This window comes from Lethenteron reissneri, chromosome 16, assembly GCF_015708825.2.
Source record: "Lethenteron reissneri isolate LAM-NWPU_2019-01 chromosome 16, ASM1570882v1, whole genome shotgun sequence".
In the NCBI taxonomy this organism is placed as follows: Eukaryota; Metazoa; Chordata; class Hyperoartia; order Petromyzontiformes; family Petromyzontidae; genus Lethenteron; species Lethenteron reissneri.
The window spans coordinates 10869630-10889061 of NC_083794.1; the positions used below are offsets into that span (position 1 = coordinate 10869630).

The following is a 19432-nucleotide window of genomic DNA, read 5'->3' on the forward strand; positions in this document are numbered from 1 at the left end:
GGAAGGGAGTTTCACAAAGTTTGTGCGGGGGATCCACCAAACCCTGGCCACCGCCACCCCCTCCCCGCGCTGCCCGTATCCCGTCTCATCCAGCAGGTGAACTATCCGGTGGGGAGTGGGGCGTGGGGCGGTGTGGATTGTCGCTCTCGGCACGGCCGTCGTGCGCGTGTTCTCCGTCGCGTGCAGCGGGGCGCTCGACTCTGGTCGCACGTGCGCGTGTCGACCTCCTCGCAAGACAGAGGGAGGAAAGTGGAAACAACAATTGGGCGAAATATGCAGTTGGCACCTACGGGGCTATCGCCCATCACGGATCGTGACGACGACGACGATGATGACGGTAGCGGTGACGACGATGGTTGCGCTTGTGTCGTGCAGCAGGCGGACTCACGCCCTGCGCGGCGCTTCCACCCCGTCGCGCCGTGGCCCCAGGAGGGGGGCGAACGACGCGGCGGCGGCGGCATCGACGCCGAGCTCCGGCTTCCGCTCGGCAAACTCGAGCTGCTGCCCGAACGGGATGCGGACATCGCCGACGATGAGAACGACGACGACGACGACTACAAAGGTGCCGTCGTCTCGACGTCCGCAGCACACGGACATTGACGGGCATTGTCGCCATCATCGCTCATCGGCACCATCGTCGCCATCGTCACCATCATCATCATCGTCATCGCCATCGTCACCATCATGGCGATCAACACCATTGTCGCCATCGACGCTATCATCGCAACCATCGCCATCATCACCATCATCGCCATCGTCACCACCATGGCCATCATCATCACCATCATCACCATCATCACCATCATTATCACCATCATCATCATCACCATCATCACCATCATCATCATCACCATGGCCATCATCATCACCATCATCACCATCATTATCATCACCATCATCATCACCATCATCATCACCATCATCATCATCAACATCATCACCATCATCATCATCACCATGGCCATCATCATCACCATCATCACCATCATTATCATCACCATCATCATCACCATCATCATCACCATCATCATCATCAACATCATCACCGTCATCATCGTCACCATCATCACCATCATCATCACCATCATCACCATCATCACCATCACCACCATCATCACCATCATCATCACCATCATCACCACCATCACCACCATCATCGCCATCATCACCATCATGGTCATCGTCGCCATCATCACCATCATGGCCATCGTCACCACCATCACCATCGTCACCATCATCACCATCGTCACCATCACCATCATCACCATCATCACCCATCGTCACCACCATCACGGCCATCGTCGGGATCGACTTCGTCGTGAACCTGGGCGTTACACCGTTGACGTCGTCCCCGCAGGAGGCAGCTCGGGTGCGCAAGGCTCACACATTTGTTTTCTTTGCGTTTGGCTCACCGAGTTGCCGGCGCAAGGATGGACAGCGAAGCCTCGGTGAATGAAATACGGAATACGAACGGTATATTTGTTTTATATGCATAGAAGATACGTACTGTGTATATGTGGTGATTCGGCCATCAACTGATGATTGTCCCACACGATCGATTTACCACGCAACTTTCATTTTACGTGATGGGTACTTATTCATGGGTCCTCTGATAGGTACTCATTGACGACGTCATAGGACCTCATTGACGACGTCATAGGACCTTATTGATGACGTCATAGGACCTTATTGCCGACGTCAAAGGTCTGATAGGTGCTTAGTCATAGGTATTTATTGATAGGTACAAAGTACACTATGAGATCTCTTTTACCAGTGGCAAAATATAGTAGTAGGTTTTTACCCTTTTAAACTGGTACAAAACTGACTAGGTACAAAGTAGCAGCATCATACTCCCCCCACTGCGAATACGTGGCAGGACCCTCCCCAAAAGAGAAGCTTGAGGCCACTAACAACAACAAGGACGACCTCTGCTCCCTCTCTGTGCTCCCCCTCTCTGTGCTCCCCCTCTCTGTGCTCCCCCTCTCTGTGCTCCCCCTCTCTGTGCTCCCCCTCTCTGTGCTCCCCCTCTCGCCGCTCCCCCTCTCGCCGCTCCCCCTCTCGCCGCTCCCCCTCTCGCCGCTCCCCCTCTCGCCGCTCCCCCTCTCGCCGCTCCCCCTCTCGCCGCTCCCCCTCTCGCGTCGCGAGCAGCGGCCGTGGCCTCCGAGGAACGTCGCGTCACGTTCAAGCCCCAGGCGAGGTCGTCGCCGCTGCCCGAGCTGCGACCGGGTTCGCCGGGGAACCTGGAGCCGCGTGAGCGCGAGGCCCCCGGGGTGCCGGGGGGCCCCGGCGAGGCCTCGCGCGCCGTGGCCCCCCGCGACGATGAGCGCGCCGCCGTGCGCGACTCGGTGCGCGAGTTCGGCTTCAACATGGTGGCCAGCGACGCCATCTCGCTCGACCGCAGCATCGCAGACCTGCGGCACGACGAGTGGGTGGCGGGGGCGGGGGGGCGGGGGGGGGGTTGTGGTGGTTGGGGTGGTGGGGGTGGTGGAGGTGGTGGGGGTGGTTGGATCGGTGGAGGTGGTGGGGGTGGTGGAGGTGGTGGGGGTGGTTGTGGTGGTAGGGGGTGGTGGGGGTGGTTGTGATGGTAGGGGGTGGTTGGGGTGGTGGAGGGCGGTGGAGGTGGTGGGGGTGGTTGGATCGGTGGAGGTGGTGGAGGTGGTGGGGGTGGTTGTGGTGGTAGGGGGTGGTGGGGGTGGTTGTGGTGGTAGGGGGTGGTTGTGGTGGTAGGGGGTGGTTGGGGTGGTTGGGGTGGTGGAGGGCGGTGGAGGTGGTGGGGGTGGTTGGATCGGTGGAGGTGGTGGGGGTGGTGGAGGTGGTGGGGGTGGTTGTGGTGGTAGGGGGTGGTTGGGGTGGTGGAGGACGGTGGAGGGCGGTGGAGGTTGTATTGCATTGCAATGGAACGCAATGTAACACGTAACGCATTGTAACGCATTGTTACCGAGACAGGTGCAAGTACTGGCACTACGACGAGGCGCTGCCGCCGGCGAGCGTGGTGATCGTGTTCCACAACGAGGGCTGGTCCACGCTGCTGCGCACCGTGCACAGCGTGGTGAAGCGCACGCCGGCGCGCTACCTCGCACAGGTGCTGCTCGTCGACGACTTCAGCAGCAAGGGTGCGGCCCCCACCCACATCCCCCCCCCGCCCCCCTCCCACCGCCCCCCTCCTCTTCCTCCCTCTCTCCCACCACCTGCCTCCCCTTCCTCCCCTCCCCCCCTCCCCTCCCCTTCATCCCTCCCACCACCCCCTCCCCTTCCCCCCTCCCACCACCCCCTCCCCTCCCTCCCTCCCACCACCCCCCTCCTACCCCTCCCCTTCCCCCCCTCCCACCGCCCCCCTCCTCTTCCTCCCTCTCTCCCACCACCTGCCTCCCCTTCCTCCCTCCCTCCCTCCCCCCGCCCCCCTCCCCTTCCCTTCCCTTCATCCCTCCCACCACCCCTCCCCGTCCCCCCTCCCAACACCCCCCTCCTACCCCTCCCCTTCCCCCCTCCCACCACCCCCTCCTACCACCCCCCTCCTACCCCTCCCCTTCCCCCCTCCCACCACCCCCCTCCCCTTCCCCCCCTCCCCTTCCCCCCTCCCACCACCCCCTCCCTTGCAATCTCGCCACCGCAGCGCCCCGATAAACTCACGCGTGGTGAGCGTCTCATAATGAGCGCACCTTCATGGTAACGGCATCGTAAGTAAGCACGTACGTCGCGCAGGTCCCATATCGCGGCATCACGTGTGTCGAACTTCTTTTGCACCGTACGTAGCCAGCCGTGCTAATCGCTGGTGGGGGGGGGGGGGGAAATGCCAACAAACTAAACGCAAAAATCAGTTCTAAAGCGAGTGGGTTTTCAATCTCTCCCTCCGATGGCCGATTGGTGGCACTGCCCAGAACCGCTTGCTCCTTTGAATGCCCACGAAGCGTCACGGCCCCCCGCACAGGGCTCGGGATGGCGATCTTATTCATATTCTTAGGTTGTTTCGGTAAAGTCACGTAGGTAAAAAACATTAAAATTAATAATTTTAAAATTAATAATTTTAATGTTTTTACCACGTGACTTTACCGACAAAACCTAAGAATATGAATCCTTGCAGTCACGAAAGCTTCAAATCTAGATCTTATTCATCTTTTGTGCGACGGTGCCGATTGAGACGAGAGAGAGGGTCGATTCTTGAGTGGAATCGCAAACGACGAATTGTCGCAATTCAGTGGGTCGCGATCGACTCGAGACTGAGGATCACTTCAAACGATGGATTCCTACCCCGCGTGGCGTGATGCACGGTGCCATGAGACCAGAGGTGTGGACTCGAGTCATGTGACTTGGACTCGAGTCAGACTCGAGTCATGAATTTGATGACTTCAGACTCGACTTGGACTTGCATAACAATGACTTTGTCCCACCTCTGAGGTGTGGACTCGAGTCATGTGACTTGGACTCGAGTCAGACTCGAGTCATGAATTTGATGACTTCAGACTCGACTTGGACTTGCATAACAATGACTTTGTCCCACCTCTGAGGTGTGGACTCGAGTCATGTGACTTGGACTCGAGTCAGACTCGAGTCATGAATTTGATGACTTCAGACTCGACTTGGACTTGCATAACAATGACTTTGTCCCACCTCTGAGGTGTGGACTCGAGTCATGTGACTTGGACTCGAGTCAGACTCGAGTCATGAATTTGATGACTTCAGACTCGACTTGGACTTGCATAACAATGACTTTGTCCCACCTCTGCATGAGACGAAGGCAAAAGGCGCAGCCGTGCAATTTTTTGCTCGCATCACTGCTGGTGGAAAAGGCCCCCACGAGAAGCTACGATCGACAGCCTCAACGGAAGGTGTTTTGGCCTACTCTTCCACTCCGGCCAGACGACTTGGAAGGTGCCGAGCTTTCGATATAATAATCATCCACGAACCGATGCGCCTGCAGTGAGAAGCCTTTCTTGCATAAATCATCAACCAGCTCGATGGAGACCTTCCAACCCCATCTCTTAAGAATCCTGCGATGCAACAATCCATTCCGGTCCTTCACGTGGAGCGGCTCTCATCGCTCCGTCTCCACGGTGGACATCCTGTCGGGCACGTTCCCTCCTTGGGCCACCACTCCGTTGTCCATCTTGACCCCCCCCACCAGACATTGCTGTGACTTATCCGGCAGGAGGCCGCGTCATTTTCTGAACGCGGAATCACGAGCGCCGCCCTTGAGAATGTCGAGAACAGAATGCACGTGAACTGTTCGGCCGCGCAGGCTTCTGGGAGCGCGTCTTTAGCTGCCACTGGGGCAATGCACAAGCGAACTCTGCGCCGGTTTCGACATTCAGTGTCTCATGAGCAGTCAGGCTTGCTTGCCAGTGACCTGCATCGCTGTTTATAGACAAGGCAAGGACTGTATCTGTGTTAAATAAGGGGCCCATGAGAAAAAAAAGCACTACATTTTTTGTTCATTAGCGTCACTCCGTCATCATTAGGCCTGACAATCTTTCCATTGTCCTAGTCGGACAAGATCCATGAAATATAAAAACCCAACCAGTTCAAGTGAAGCGCAGTTCTCGTCATTAAAATGATTAAAGCGTGAGCGTGCGACGCGCGGAGAATTACGCGCTCAAGTGTCAGGATCGCCGTCACGCGGTTGTCAAGCGGCCCACGGTTTTGTTGACGGCGCTTCGGCTCAGAGAGAGAGGGAGCGAGAGGGTGAGCGAGAGAGAGAGCGAGAGAAGGAGAGCGAGAGAGTGAGCGAGAGTGAGCGAGAGGGAGAGCGAGAGAGTGAGCGAGAGAGTGACCGAGAGAGTGACCGAGAGAGTGAGCGAGAGGTGGGGGTTTACATAAAGCAAAGTTTAAAAATGTAAAAAAAAAATTACGAAATGATGAACGAAGCAAAGTGCCGACTACACCGAGCATCTTCTTGTTTCCACTGATCGTAAAAAAAAAGCGTGACCGAACAGTCGGTCAGCGCTAGCGGGGGGGGGGGGCACGTGGACTGCACCTCCGCACGCCACTCTCGTCTCCTTCCTCTGCCCGTCTCTCTCCCTTTCTCGTCGGCCACCACAACAACAACAACTACAAACTAACAACGCGGCCGCGACAAACGGAATGCATCACAGAGCGAGAGGTCGGAGATGTCAAAATCCGGAGGCCGCCCGCACTGCCCCAACTGCCCCCCCTCTACCCCCCCCCCCGCTGCCCCCCCTGCCCCCTCTACCCTCCCCCCGCTGCCCCCCCTCTACCCTCCCCTGCCCCCCCCCCGCTGCCCCCCCCCCGCTGCCCCAACTGCCCCAACTGCCCCCTCTACCCCCCCCCCCGCTGCCCCCCCTCTCCCCTCCCCTGCCCCCCCGCTGCCCCCCCCCCCACTGCTCCCCGATCGCGAGAGGTGTCAGAGGCGGGTGTAGGTTTCTCTGAACACCAGGACGTCCCCCCCCTCTGAGAAACACAAAGATAAAGATCCCCCGTATAGCATTAACAGACTGTTGGGGCAAGTGCTGTTAGCGAGCACCTATGAAAGCCAGAACGGCACACGAGGGGGTGGGCGGCCAACACCACGCCCAGCCGCCTTTGTCTTCCCAGTGACGATGTTTACACACCGCACCAGGTACTCATTTGAGGCTGAGTCGACCTAGGGGAGGCCCAGGACCGGTTCAGAGAATTGTCACTGGTGCGTGAGCGGGAATCGAACCTGGGTCGCCAGGTTCGTAGCGCGGCGCCCTAACTGCTACAAAGACAAATATCCTCCTATAGCCTTAACAGACTGTAGGGGCAAGTGCTGTTAGCGAGCACCTATGAAGGCCAGAACGGCACACGAGGGGGTGGGTGGCCAGCACCACGCCCGACCGCCTTTGTCTCCCGAGTGGCGATGTTTACTACACACCGTACGAACGCGGCGAGCAGAAACGCACGACACAGGATGTGCAAAACAGCTAGACAACGACAAAATACATCTTAGCACCCCGGGACAATGTAGTATACAAGATCCCCCGCCCCCCCTCCCGTACCTCCGATCCTACCCGCACCACCTGGCCGTACACAAACTCACAGATCCGTCCCTGTCGGCTCAACTTTGGGTGAGCGAGGCTGGAACCACGCCAGGCCACCTTTGTGCCCCCAAAGTGGTGATATTTACACAGGACACGGGGTTCTCTTTTTTTAATGCTTAGTCGACCTAAATGAGGCCCAGGATCTTTTCAGGTGTCCGTCACCGATGTTGGCCCGTGAGCGAGAATTGGAACTCGCGTCGTTGTAGCACAGCGAGTGAACCACTGAGCCACCGCTCCCCACTCACACGTAGAGCCACACACAGAGACACACAATCCCCACGCACACCCAGACATACACACACAATCCCGACTCACAGCCAGAGCCACACACACACACACAATCCTCACTCAAAGTCACACACACACACAATCCCCACTCACCCAGACACATACACACACAATCCCCACTCACACACAGAGCCACACACACAATCCCCACTCACACCCAGACACACACACACAATCCCCACTCACACAGAGCAACACACACACAATCCCCACTCACCCAGACAGACACACAATCCTCACTCACACACAGAGCCACACACACACTCTCTACTTACACACAGAGCCTCACACACACACAATCCCCACTCACCCACACACACACACACAATCCCCACTCAAAGTCACACATATACACACATACACAATCCCCACTCACACACAAAGCCACACACACACAATCCACACTCACCCAGACACACATACACACACACAACATCCCCAACAGAGATTATAAAAGGTCGTATTGTTTCTACTGTTCATAATAAAATGATAGGAGCAAACAGCCCCCACGTGTCTTTACAGACGATGTAATCTTTCGGAGTTTATTTTTTTCGGACGCGGATCCTTTGACAGTTTCAGCCCGAGCGAAGTCGCAGCGGCCAATTTCCTTAATACCTCGCCGCGATCGATAGACGAATTAATTCCATTACTGCCCATCAGCCTAGACGACATCTATTCGTCTAGAGAGCGTGCCATGTTGTTTTGCTGTTTGTTGCAGCAGCAGCAATAATAATAATCTTCTTGGTTCTTTCGGTAAAGTCACGTAGAAGGGAAGTAATAAAATAATAAAAATAAAACATAATAACATAATTCTCACGACGTTTCGGTCACAACGCAAGCAGTCGTCCTGTCTCCCCGACAGACCTGGTCTTCACCTGAGGACGGCTGCTTGCGTTGTGGCCGAAACGTCGTGAGAATTATTTTATTATGTTTTATTAAATCCTTTATATTAAGTTCGCTTGCTTGCTTGCTTGCGTGCTTGCTTGCTTGCTTGCGTGCTTGCTTGCGTGCTTGCTTGCTTACGACCGTGCAAATCTTTCGGTCGTTTTTTAACCCACTTCCCGTGATCCAATCGAGCTGACATTTTCCACACAGACTCGTTGTGACAGACAATTATTGTTCGTTTTTAGGCAAAAAAAATGTATTTTACATTTATTCAAATAGAACTCATTCATGGCTTTGGCTAAACGTCACAGTATAGGAGCCCAGAGCGTAACCCCTCCAAAGGCCGTGGCGGAGTAGCGCAGTTGGTAGCGCCCTCGCTTCCCATGCCAAAGGTCGCGGGATCGATCCCCGCGTCCTCCACAGGCGAATATATTTTAAATCCTTTATATTAAGTTCGCTTGCTTGCTTAGGACCGTGCAAATCTTTCGCTCGTTTTTTAACCCACTTCCCGTGATCCAATCGAGCTGACATTTTCCACACAGACTCGTTGTGTGTGACAATTAATTTTCGTGAAATTTTTTTTCCAAAATTTTACACTGTTTAGGGAAAACAAATTAAATATTTAATTACCAATTGCTTAATACTGGCAGACAATAATCTGACCCATAGATTGCAGCCATCTCAAGCCAGAGGACGAGAGGACTAGCCGCCACGCATATAAAGGATTTAGAGTGAAAAACTTTGTTTTTACGGGTTTACTTGTTTTTATTATTTTATTACATCCCTTCTACGTGACTTTACCGACAGAACCAAGAAGATGAATCCCTGCAGTCAGGAAAGCTTTAAATCGAAATAATAATAATCTTTTAAAAGTGTTACATCTGCAGAATCGCGGAGAAAGACAGCGCCTATAAAGTGCCGGGGGCAGTGTGGCACACGAGGTGGTGATGACAGGGCGAGTGGGGTGGGTGGCCAGCACCACGCCCGGCCGCCTTCGTCTCCCCGGTGGCGACATCTACACATCGTTTGAGGCTGAGTCGACCTAGGGGAGGCCCAGCACCGGTTCAGATAATCGTCACGGGTGTTGGGCCGGGAGCGGCCGGAGATTTCGTAGCGCGGCGCACTCAGCACAGTTGTTTGTTGTTTTGTTGTTGTGTTGTTGTTGTTTTGTTGTTGGTGTTTAGTTGTTGTGTTGTTGTTTTGTTGTTGGTGTTTTGTTGTTGCGTTGTTGTTTTGTTGTTGTTGTCGCGTCACCAAACAACTCCGCATCCAAAATGTCGACAATAAACAGCAGCGGGTTCAAGAGGGAGCCGCCTACCACTCGCCCAGTGCCCGATTATCCTCGTAGCAACAGTAGCTACTACATAAGTAGCTACACATGTAGCAGCTACACATGTTGTAGCTACTACATATGTAGCTAGGGGCCCCGCACTTTCACACATATGTAGATCCGCACTTTCAAGGGCCCCCGCGCTAAATACTTCCAAGCTATCAATTCCCGTTCAGTGATTCTGCACTTGCTCTATTACCATAGTACTATACCGCCTTCAGCTTTTACGAACGACTGGGTGTTTAAGGTTAGCGATTTGTCGTATTATCCGGCTGTATAGCAAATGAAAATATACTATTACTTGACTATGCAAGTAAAAAGAGAAATTGTTTATAAATTGTTATTGTTTGGTATTTAGAGGCCCCCCTTTCATAACAACATAGTGCGGGGCCTGTAGCGGCATCATAGGGGCCGTCCATAAATGACGTCACGCACCTGGGGGGGGGGGGTCAGACATTTGTGACGATGTGTGACAGGGGGGGGGGGGAGAAATGTGACGTCACATCAAAATGGGTAATTTAACACGTGGGCAACTTTAAATAAATATAGACAACACGTTCTACTTAACTAAATAGACTTTTTAATATATGTTTTCTCCTACAACATCAGAGTGCAGCGCCACATTAAATACGCACTACAATGACAATAGTTTAAAGCGATTTGAAGCATGTTTATTTTCTTTTGGGGGGGGGGCAGAGCTTTGCGACGTCATATTTGAGGGGGGATCTGACTTTTTGTGACGCCGTGTGACTCGGGGTGGGGGGAGGGGGGGGTAAAAAATCGTCCAAAATCGCGTGACGTCATTTATGGACGGCCCCACATCTGAACCGGGCACCTGCGTGCCCCGTGTCTGTGCAGAGCACCTGAAGGGGCGCCTGGACGACTACGTGGCGGCGCGCTGGAGCGGCCTCGTCTCCGTGGTGCGCAACGAGCGCCGCGAGGGACTCATCCAGTCCCGCAGCATCGGAGCGCGCAAGGCCACGCGCGGCCAGGTGGGCACGGTGGGCGGTGTGGGGGGGGTGGGCAGGGTGGGTGGGTGGGTGTGGGTGGGTGGGTGGGCCGGGTGGGCAGGGGGAGCGGTGTGGGTGGGGGGTGTGGGCAGGGGGAGCGGTGTGGGTGGGGGAGCGGTGTGGGTGGGCAGTGTGGGTGGGCAGGGTGGGCAGTGTGGGTGGGTGGGGGTGGGTAGGTGTGGGTGGATGTGGGTGGGCAGGGTGGGTGGGTCGGTGTGGGTGGGCAGGGTGGGCGGTGTGGATGGGTGGGTGTGGATGGGTGGGTGTGGGTGGGCAGGGTGGGCGGTGTGTGTGGGGGGTGTGGGTGGGGGAGCGGTGTGGGTGGGTGGGTGTGGGTGGGCAGGGTGGGCGGTGTGGGTGGAGGGATGTTGGTGGGTGGGCAGGGTGGGTGGAGCGGTGTGGGTGGGTGGGTGTGGGGGAGCGGTGTGGGTGTGGATGGGCAGGGTGGGTGGGTGGGTGTGGGTGGGCAGGATGGGCGGTGTGGGTGGAGGGGTGTGGGTGGGTGTGTGGGTGTGTGGGTAGATTCAGCGTGAATGTTGACGATTTTTTTTTAAAAAAGCGTCAAGATTCACGCTGAAACACAGTACCGACAATTCTTATTTCGATGTCCACCAACGTTCACCACGTCGTGTCGAGCGTTCTCCATTTCATCGTCCACCAAAAATCTCCCATCACGAATCCACCGATGACAATCCGCTTTAAAGACCCGCCATCCAATCAACTCGGCGCGCCTCAACGGATGAAAGCGAAGTGGTGGTGGACTTAAATACCTCCTCTGTGTGCGTCACGAAATGTGTCGCCTTCTTGGTTCTTTCGGTAAAGTCACGTAGAAGGGAAGTAATAAAATAATAAAAATAAAACATAATAAAATAATATAATAATATAATGAAATAAAATATTATTATAATATACAGTAATATAATATTTGTATTATTTTATTACTTCCCTTCTACGTGACTTTATCGAAAGAACCAAGAAGATGAATCCCTGCAGTCACGAAAGCTTTAAATCGAAAAAGAAATGTGTAGTATGCACCCACGGGATATTTGCCTACGGATCGTGACGACGACGACGATGATGTGTGTGTGTCTCGATAGTTTTACGGCTAGAAAAAAAAACCGCTCACCAGCTCTTCCACTTTCAGCCTTCATTAATTCCCGCGTTGAATTGTCTATCGCGCCAGAGGCCCCGTTTTAACAAGGCTGCCTTGGCTATTCTCACCTTCAGCCTGACTCGATCACTAACTAGCCACAAGCCGAGCGCGCCTGCCTTGTTAGCCACCGCCAGCGACGAACAAACCCACACACACGTTGCTCGCTGTCTGCTACCGGGGGGTGGGGGGCTGTTGTTGTTTTGGTTGGAAGCGATGATTGTCTTGACGGCAAGGACAACCCTCCTCCACACTCCTGGCATTTTCAACTCGTGCTGTTCATTATATACAGAAGAGTCTTCGCAAAGGGTCAAGTTGTTGTTGGCACGGACGTAGAACTACTGACCACATCGTTATTTTTTGTTTGTGTTTGTAAAGGCAGTCGTAGGTACGGTACAAACGAAACTTTATTTATTTATTTACCAGGTAAGGTTCACCGAGCTACAGGATTAACTCATTTTCAGAAGCGACCTGGCCACAAATGATAGCTCAACGAAGTGGCTTTTAGCATCACGTGGACATTGATAGCAGCCAAATACTCTGAACGCGTGACGTTGATTCTAAGTGTGGAGGGAAAAACCGGAGGACCCGGAGAAGAAAATCCACGCGACCACGGGGAGAATATTCAAACTCCAAATATACTACAGTACCACCACCTAGGGGTTAGGGTTTAGAGTGATTCGGCCACCGTAGCCACTCAGTTAATGTGTACTGTTGCATATTCGAACAAACGACGTCAATTTTATCGAGTGACGGTGTGAAAAGTTACGTTTAATTCATAATACGGTGGCGCGAACACGCCGAACAGATAGATGGAAGCCACCTTTGACAAAGGCCATAGTTTAGCACCCACGCGTTCAGGCGCATCGTCTGGACATCAATAGCAGCAGCAGGCCGATCGATGCCCCCCCCCCACGTCTCCTTCATGAATAGAAAATTAAACACGAGCCGCAAGTAGTGCGATTTGTGGCCGCGCACAACCTACAACTATTGGCAATGTAGTAAAGCCACAGAGACCCGTAGAGATACATTAAAGATAATACATCCAGTGGCATGCACTGCTTCGACGGAGGAACAGCAAAAACGACACGAACTCTCGCTCTCTCTCTCTGCTGAAGGCCCTCTCTCGTCTTGGCGAGCAGCAGATGTCGAAATGTGGTAAGCGTCTATCTATATTCTTAGGTTTTTTCGGTAAAGTCACGTAGGTAAACAATTAAAATTAATGAAAGTAAAAAAAATCACGACGTTTCGGAGGCAACACAAGCTTCCGTCTTCAGGTGGAACCGTCACAGCACGATAGCTGCATCAAGTAAGAGAAATTCCAAGAAAACAGTCCTTGTATATATACTGGTTGAGGGTGGGAGGAGCCATTGTGAGGTTTTATTTTATTTTTATTTTACTTTTATTAATTTTAATTTAAAATTTTTACCTACGTGACTTTACCGAAAAAACCTAAGAATATGAATCCTTGCAGTCACGAAAGCTTCAAATCTAGAAGCGTCTATCTCCTGAACCACATTGCTGCTGCCATCGTACGCGAGGAAATAATAGCCAACGTGTATACAACGTTGGAGTAACTTGAGTGTAGTGGACGCGTTATAGTAGTTTCCAGAACTCGTACACGTAATTACGAAAGTGGTAATATAACAGCAACTGTGGCCCGTTTACGACGATACGATCGATGGCAATTAACACGAATTTAATCAGAACATTTGGCAAAGTTAAATTTCGATTTAAAGCTTTCGTGACTGCAGGGATTCATCTTCTTGGTTCTTTCGGTAAAGTCACGTAGAAGGGAAATTATAAAATAAAATAAAGTTGCACAAAAGCCACTTGAGTGGCTTTCCCCTCCCTTTGCCAAGAAAAAAACAAATCACGTTTCATAACATCGTCCCAAATGGTACCTCGCCTGTAGAAAAATTTAACGGCGCTCTCAAGAGATGTAATTGGTAACGATAAATCGACTTTCCAGCAGCCTTTCAACGCTCTGAACAAACACTTGGGGAGAATATCTTTATTTTGTTTAAATAGACCTGTTCAGCCTTTGTGCCTTTCGTGGGCCGCCGCTGGTCCCTCCATCACAGCGAGGATATACCTCCCCCTGGCGGATAAAGTGAGTACTACAAGCCCGAGATGATTGCTCTTGCGGATTGGACTGTGGTGGTGGTTCAAGTTCAAGTTTATTTTCAAGTTCATTTATTAGGTATAGCCCTGTGAGCCATTCGGCTCTTGAATCGGGTGCAACCGCAACAAACAAAAACACGAACAAAAAACATCTTAAAGTGAATATGTGACTGAGTGCAAACAGAAAATCCAAGAAAAGACAGCAAAATATTGCAGAAAAAAATCTCCGTACACCAACGCTGTGTGCAAAAATCCCAGTGGGATGCAAGTCAAACAACCAACAACAACCACAAGACAACTTAGATTAAAGCCATCAGTCTAACTCTGTACTACAACAAACAAACATGGCTAAACCAATACACTTTTCGAAATCACCAAAATAAAGCCATGAAAGCAATGAAACAGTGATCATAGGAACTGTGACGGAATTTTCACAATAAACGACATAAACAACATGTACCACCAAACCCTGCAGCCACAGCTGGCTGCATGAGTCACTCCACAACAGCAGGAGCATCAATCGGAGTATTATAATTTTTCAATGCACCTTTAAGATCAGCACACTAAATTGTTACTTCATTGTAGGTGGATGGATTGTTAGGGGCCGTCCATAAATGACGTCACGCAACTAGGGGGGGGGGGGGTCGTTGAGAAATGTGACGTCACATCAAAATGCGCAACTTTAAATAAATATAGACAACACGTTCTACTTAATTAAATCGACTTTTTAATAAATGTTTTCTCCTACAACATCAGAGTGCAGCGCCACATTAAATATGCACTACAATGACAATAGTTTAAAGCATGTTTTATTTTTTTGGGAGGGTGGGGCAGAGCTTTGTGACGTCATATGTGAGGGTGAGTCTGACTTTTTGTAACGCTGTGTGACGAAGGGGGGGGTGGTCAAAAAGCGTCCAAAATCGCGTGACGTCATTTATGGACGGCCCCTTACATCAGTGTAGGTTCGTGAGAGTGGTGCCTGCAACCCGAGGGAGGCCTTTATCCAGCAGTAGATTCATCATAGATGGTGATGATGATGATGGTGGTTAACTCTGTGTAGAAGGGCGGTGATCCGATGCGATGTCACGATTGTGTATCGTGATTCGAGTCAAGAACCGACTGTTTATATTGCGCTGGGTGTAGCGGCCTCTCGCGTCTACGAGGCTCACACGAAACCCATGGCAGCCTACTCCTCGTATCCCCATGGAGGGATGTGCATGACGAGATTGTGTTTTTCTTCAACACATCGGCCGTGATATATCCACTGCTGGATGAAGGCAGCCCGTCCCCGCCCGTAGAGATGTCGGCTTAGGGTCTTGCGTTCGCAAAAATCCATGTTGGCTCCTGCGCCAGATCTGCTTTCATTGGTCCATCTCCTGCGATGTCCACTAGGATGTGTTCCCACCTTTGGCTGTGTGCTGGGGCCACCCATCCACACAACCCTTCATGGGTGCCGTTTTTTTAATTTGGAGCTTTCGTGACTGCAGGAATGACTCTTTGGTTCTTTCGGTAAAGTGGCGTATAAAGAGAAAATAATAAATTAAATACTAGCATACGACGTTTCGATTGCAACACAAGCAATCATCATCAGGTATAAATGAAATAGAAACACAAATCTAGTATACTTAGACATGTAATGTAATACAACAGAGAGTCGGATAACATAACAGTCAACACCCTACCTGGTTGATTACGTTCTTCCTGAGAATGCTAAATTTGAGAGAGAGAGATCAAACACGGAACCAGAGACATATAGACAGACATATAAGTGGAGACAGATATCACAGAGATACATAGAGAGAGAGAGAGACAAACATAGGCACACAGAGAAACCACGTCTCTGTGTCGAGGCCTTAAATAGAGAGAGGGGGCGGAGAGAGAGGGAGGGGTTAGAGAAATTAGCATGTCAATGAGTGGCACGCTGGGTGCTCGCGAACAGCACTTGCCCCAATAAGGATGATAAGGCTACCTGGGTGGGTGGTGGTATCTTTGTCTTTGTCCTGCGTGCAGGTGTTGGTTTACCTGGACGCTCACTGCGAGGTCGGCATCAACTGGTACCCGCCTCTCGCCGCCCCCATCGCTCACGACAGGTAACCAGAGTGATCGTTACTGCAACTTACACGGGGTATTCACGGCGGGAGGATGCTGCTTTTGAATTTAAGGACAACTTCAGATCTGCAACAGATTTATGTTTCACTTCGCGGGAAATCGTTTAGTCGTCGATAAATGTCTTAGTGCCGGCAAAAGTGACTTCATGCGATGCCAAGTCACAGAATAAAGTGACTTTACGTAATTTACAGCATTTTCCAATTTTTATTTTATTTGTTTAAAAAAATCTTATATGCTCTACCCCTTCACCAACGCACGCTGACCGGTGTGGTGGAGTATGGTCAAATAACCCCCACGATCTGCACAGAGTTGACAAGTCCTCACCCAGTAGGAAAAACTAAATATCCCAGCCGTGGATCGAATTTAAATTCCATTTCGTAACTACTGGACATCTGTGAAAAATAACTTTTTATAGGTCATCGGATTCCTCCAGTATAAATAAAGATTCTAACTTTCAAAAAAACTTTTAAAAATGCATCGCTGTTTTTGTCAAACATCAAGGAAGGTTCCGATCAGTCCCGTACTATCTACGCAACATCATGCCGCCCTGTCCTCTGCACCCCCCCCTCCCACCCCCCTTAGGACGACCAGCACAGTCCCCCTCATCGACTACATCAATGGGATGGACTACACAATGGAGCCGCAGCAGGGGGGTGATGACGACGGCTTCGCACGTGGCGCCTGGGACTGGAGCCTCCTTTGGAAGCGGATTCCGCTGAGCGAGCGCGAGAGGGCACGGCGAAAGCACAAGACAGAGCCATACCGGTGCACAGACACAAAGACCCCCCTCCTCTCCCCGTCCCCCGGATAACGATTCCGACACTGGTCAACAGAGGTCACAATCGGGTACCCGATACCCGGCTACCCGTACCCGGCCGGGTACGGGTACAGGTACCCGTTTGCGACCCTGGTGCGGCCGGGTACGGGTAGGCCGTGAGTCACTGGTGTGTAACCGTTTGTCACTCATTTCGGGTAGGGTACGGGTATGGGTAGGGAACGGGTACCCATTTGCGACCCTGGTGCGGCCGGGTACGGGTACGGGTAGGCCGTGAGTCACTGGTGATTAGCCGTTTGTCACTCATTTCGGGTAGGGTACGGGTACGGGTAGGGAATGGGTTGCACGTACCCGGCCGAATACGGGTACCCATTTGCGACCCTGGTGTGGCCGGGTACGGGTAAGGAATCAAACCCCGTTTGCGACCTCTGCTGGTCAACAAAAAAAAACATTTTTTCTGTTCTAATTTCAGGGTGCTGATTCCAAATCTGATCTCAGATTTGCTCTATCACATCTCATTTTTATGCTATCGGCATACCCCATTTTTATTGATTTTACCCGAAATTAACTCTGTCACTTATGATTGCAAGTTGTTGCGAGTCGGTGACTGCTTTAGTGTTAAAATATGGTGCTGTATTTTTAGGATAGTGTGTCTATAATATCATTTTATGTAGATATCCACATTTATTTAATATTTTTCGTCTGCAGTTTTTATTGAAAATGCAATATTTGATATCTCAAAAACCTGATGTGATAGACAAAAACTGATGCCAGATTTGGAATCAGCACCCCCAAAATTACCTTAAAACCGTTGGAATTCCTTATGCCAGAAAAAGTGTGTTGACCAGTGTAATGATGAATCGTGGGGGTTATTTGACCGTACTTCACCACACCGATGAAGGCCGGAACGTGCACGCAATGGGGCGATGTGGCCAGCACCACTATCGGCCGCCTTTGTCTCCCCAGTGGCGATGTTTACACATCGCAACAGGCGATAAACTTGTTCGTTTGTACGTTGAACTTCTTTCGCACAGTACGTAGCCGACCGTGCTAATCGGAGGTGCGGGGGAAGGACACCAATCTAATCACACAAAGCGGTTCTAATTTGAGGCTGCTGAGTCGATCCAGGACCGGTTCAGACAATCCGTCACCCGGTGTTGGTGGCCGTGAGCGGGAATCGAACTCGGTTCGCCGGGTTCGTAGAGCGGCACGCTGACCCGTTGCGACCCCGCTCAATTGGGATCGCGCGCACAGCAGCAGCAGCAGCATCGCTCCCTGCTGTGACAACTTGGCAGGACCCTGCTGAAAAGGAGCCTTGAGACTCGGTGATGCGCAGTCGCGATGTCGATTCAATTCAATCCCTCGGTTCCCCCCCCCTCCACCCCAGGTCTCCGGCGATGGCCGGGGGTCTCTTCGCCATCGATCGGGACTTCTTCTTTGAGCTGGGACTCTACGACCCTGGGCTGCAGATCTGGGGCGGCGAAAACTTCGAGATTTCCTACAAGGTGAGGCGGCAGAAGAATGACGCCGGTCGACTCGGGGCGGAGACGCCGCTTGAGATTCGGCGGGTCGTCGCGAAGTCTTGTTCCACCACCAGCACCCCGCACAGATCCCTCCACCAATGTCTCATCGCCGTCCCATTGTACGATTTTGAAACCGGGCTCATGTCGTGCAGTTGTAAACGGTTGAGTGAATAAGCTCTAATAGAGAGTCGTGGACAAAAAAAGCGAAATGAGCTGAATTATTAGATCCAAGATGAATAAATCAATGGTGCACGTAATGGTGGAAAGAAAATAAGAGGAGCAAACCCACACATACTAGGAGTTATTGGAGCCTGGCAGATGTGGCCTAGGTTCAGCCACAAGACCCAGACGGCAGGGTGAGTGGCGCATAGTGCAGGACTTGAGAAAACAAGCGACCAGTCTTAAGCCATAATAAAGGTTTTTTTGGGTTAAATTGTGGGAAATATAAATGTGTCGTTAAACCCGCCACCACCCGACACAGCCGATTGGTAAAGTTTGTCACGTAATCAAAACGTGCCAATTAGTTTCGCGTGCACTGGAAGGCACCTTCGACGTTGCACAAGCGACTTAGGGACACAGGTAGCGGCTAGTCTATTCACGCGCACAATTTGTCCTGTTGGTGATCGCTCTAGGACGCGTTTATCCGATTTGTGCAGCGCAATGTCTGGCACGACGTCCGCAGCTTGGCTGCAACGTGTGCTGGCTGGGGGCTTCTTAAGCGACTCGGTTGAAGGAATCGAGCTGAGTTGTCGTCGGAGCGAAACGTCGGACATCGTGCCGAACGACACGCAGCAACAACCCGAACACACAATCAGAGAGAGAGAGAGAGAGATACACGGCGAATACAAAAACAGCACGCGAGGCGTTTGCGCTGCTCACGTGCAAACAACAGCACCCGGTCACGTGACCATCGCAATGCACGCGCGCAACACGCTCGGGCATTGTCTAGACCACCACGCTCCGCGGAGAGACGAAAGCGTGGCTGGCCGCCCCCCCGATTAGCACGGTTGGCTACGTACGGTGCGAAGGAAGTTCAGCACACGCACGGCGCAATTGCGATATACCCCTTACTCCCCAACTCTTAATCGCTCCGAACAAACGAGATCGACATGGAGTCCCCCCCCCACCACCCTCACCAGGACGAGCATTTAGCCATCGATTAAAATCTGCCCACACTCACGAAGGGGGGCGGGCGGTCGCCAGTGGAATCTCACGCGTGCCA

The 19432-nt window shown here is 52.0% G+C and overlaps 1 protein-coding gene across 1 annotated transcript in view; it reads left to right on the forward strand.

Annotated features, from left to right (window-relative positions):
- The first annotated feature begins 398 nt into the window (after positions 1-398).
- Positions 399-19432, forward strand: part of LOC133342975 (N-acetylgalactosaminyltransferase 7-like) — a 30034-nt gene continuing 11000 nt past the window's right edge. The window contains 8 exon segments of the mRNA XM_061552384.1: positions 399-535; positions 538-562; positions 2149-2425; positions 2947-3113; positions 10378-10511; positions 15814-15893; positions 16495-16677; positions 18075-18192. Of these exon segments, the coding sequence (XP_061408368.1) occupies positions 515-535; positions 538-562; positions 2149-2425; positions 2947-3113; positions 10378-10511; positions 15814-15893; positions 16495-16677; positions 18075-18192 (1005 nt within the window). The 5' untranslated portion in view covers positions 399-514.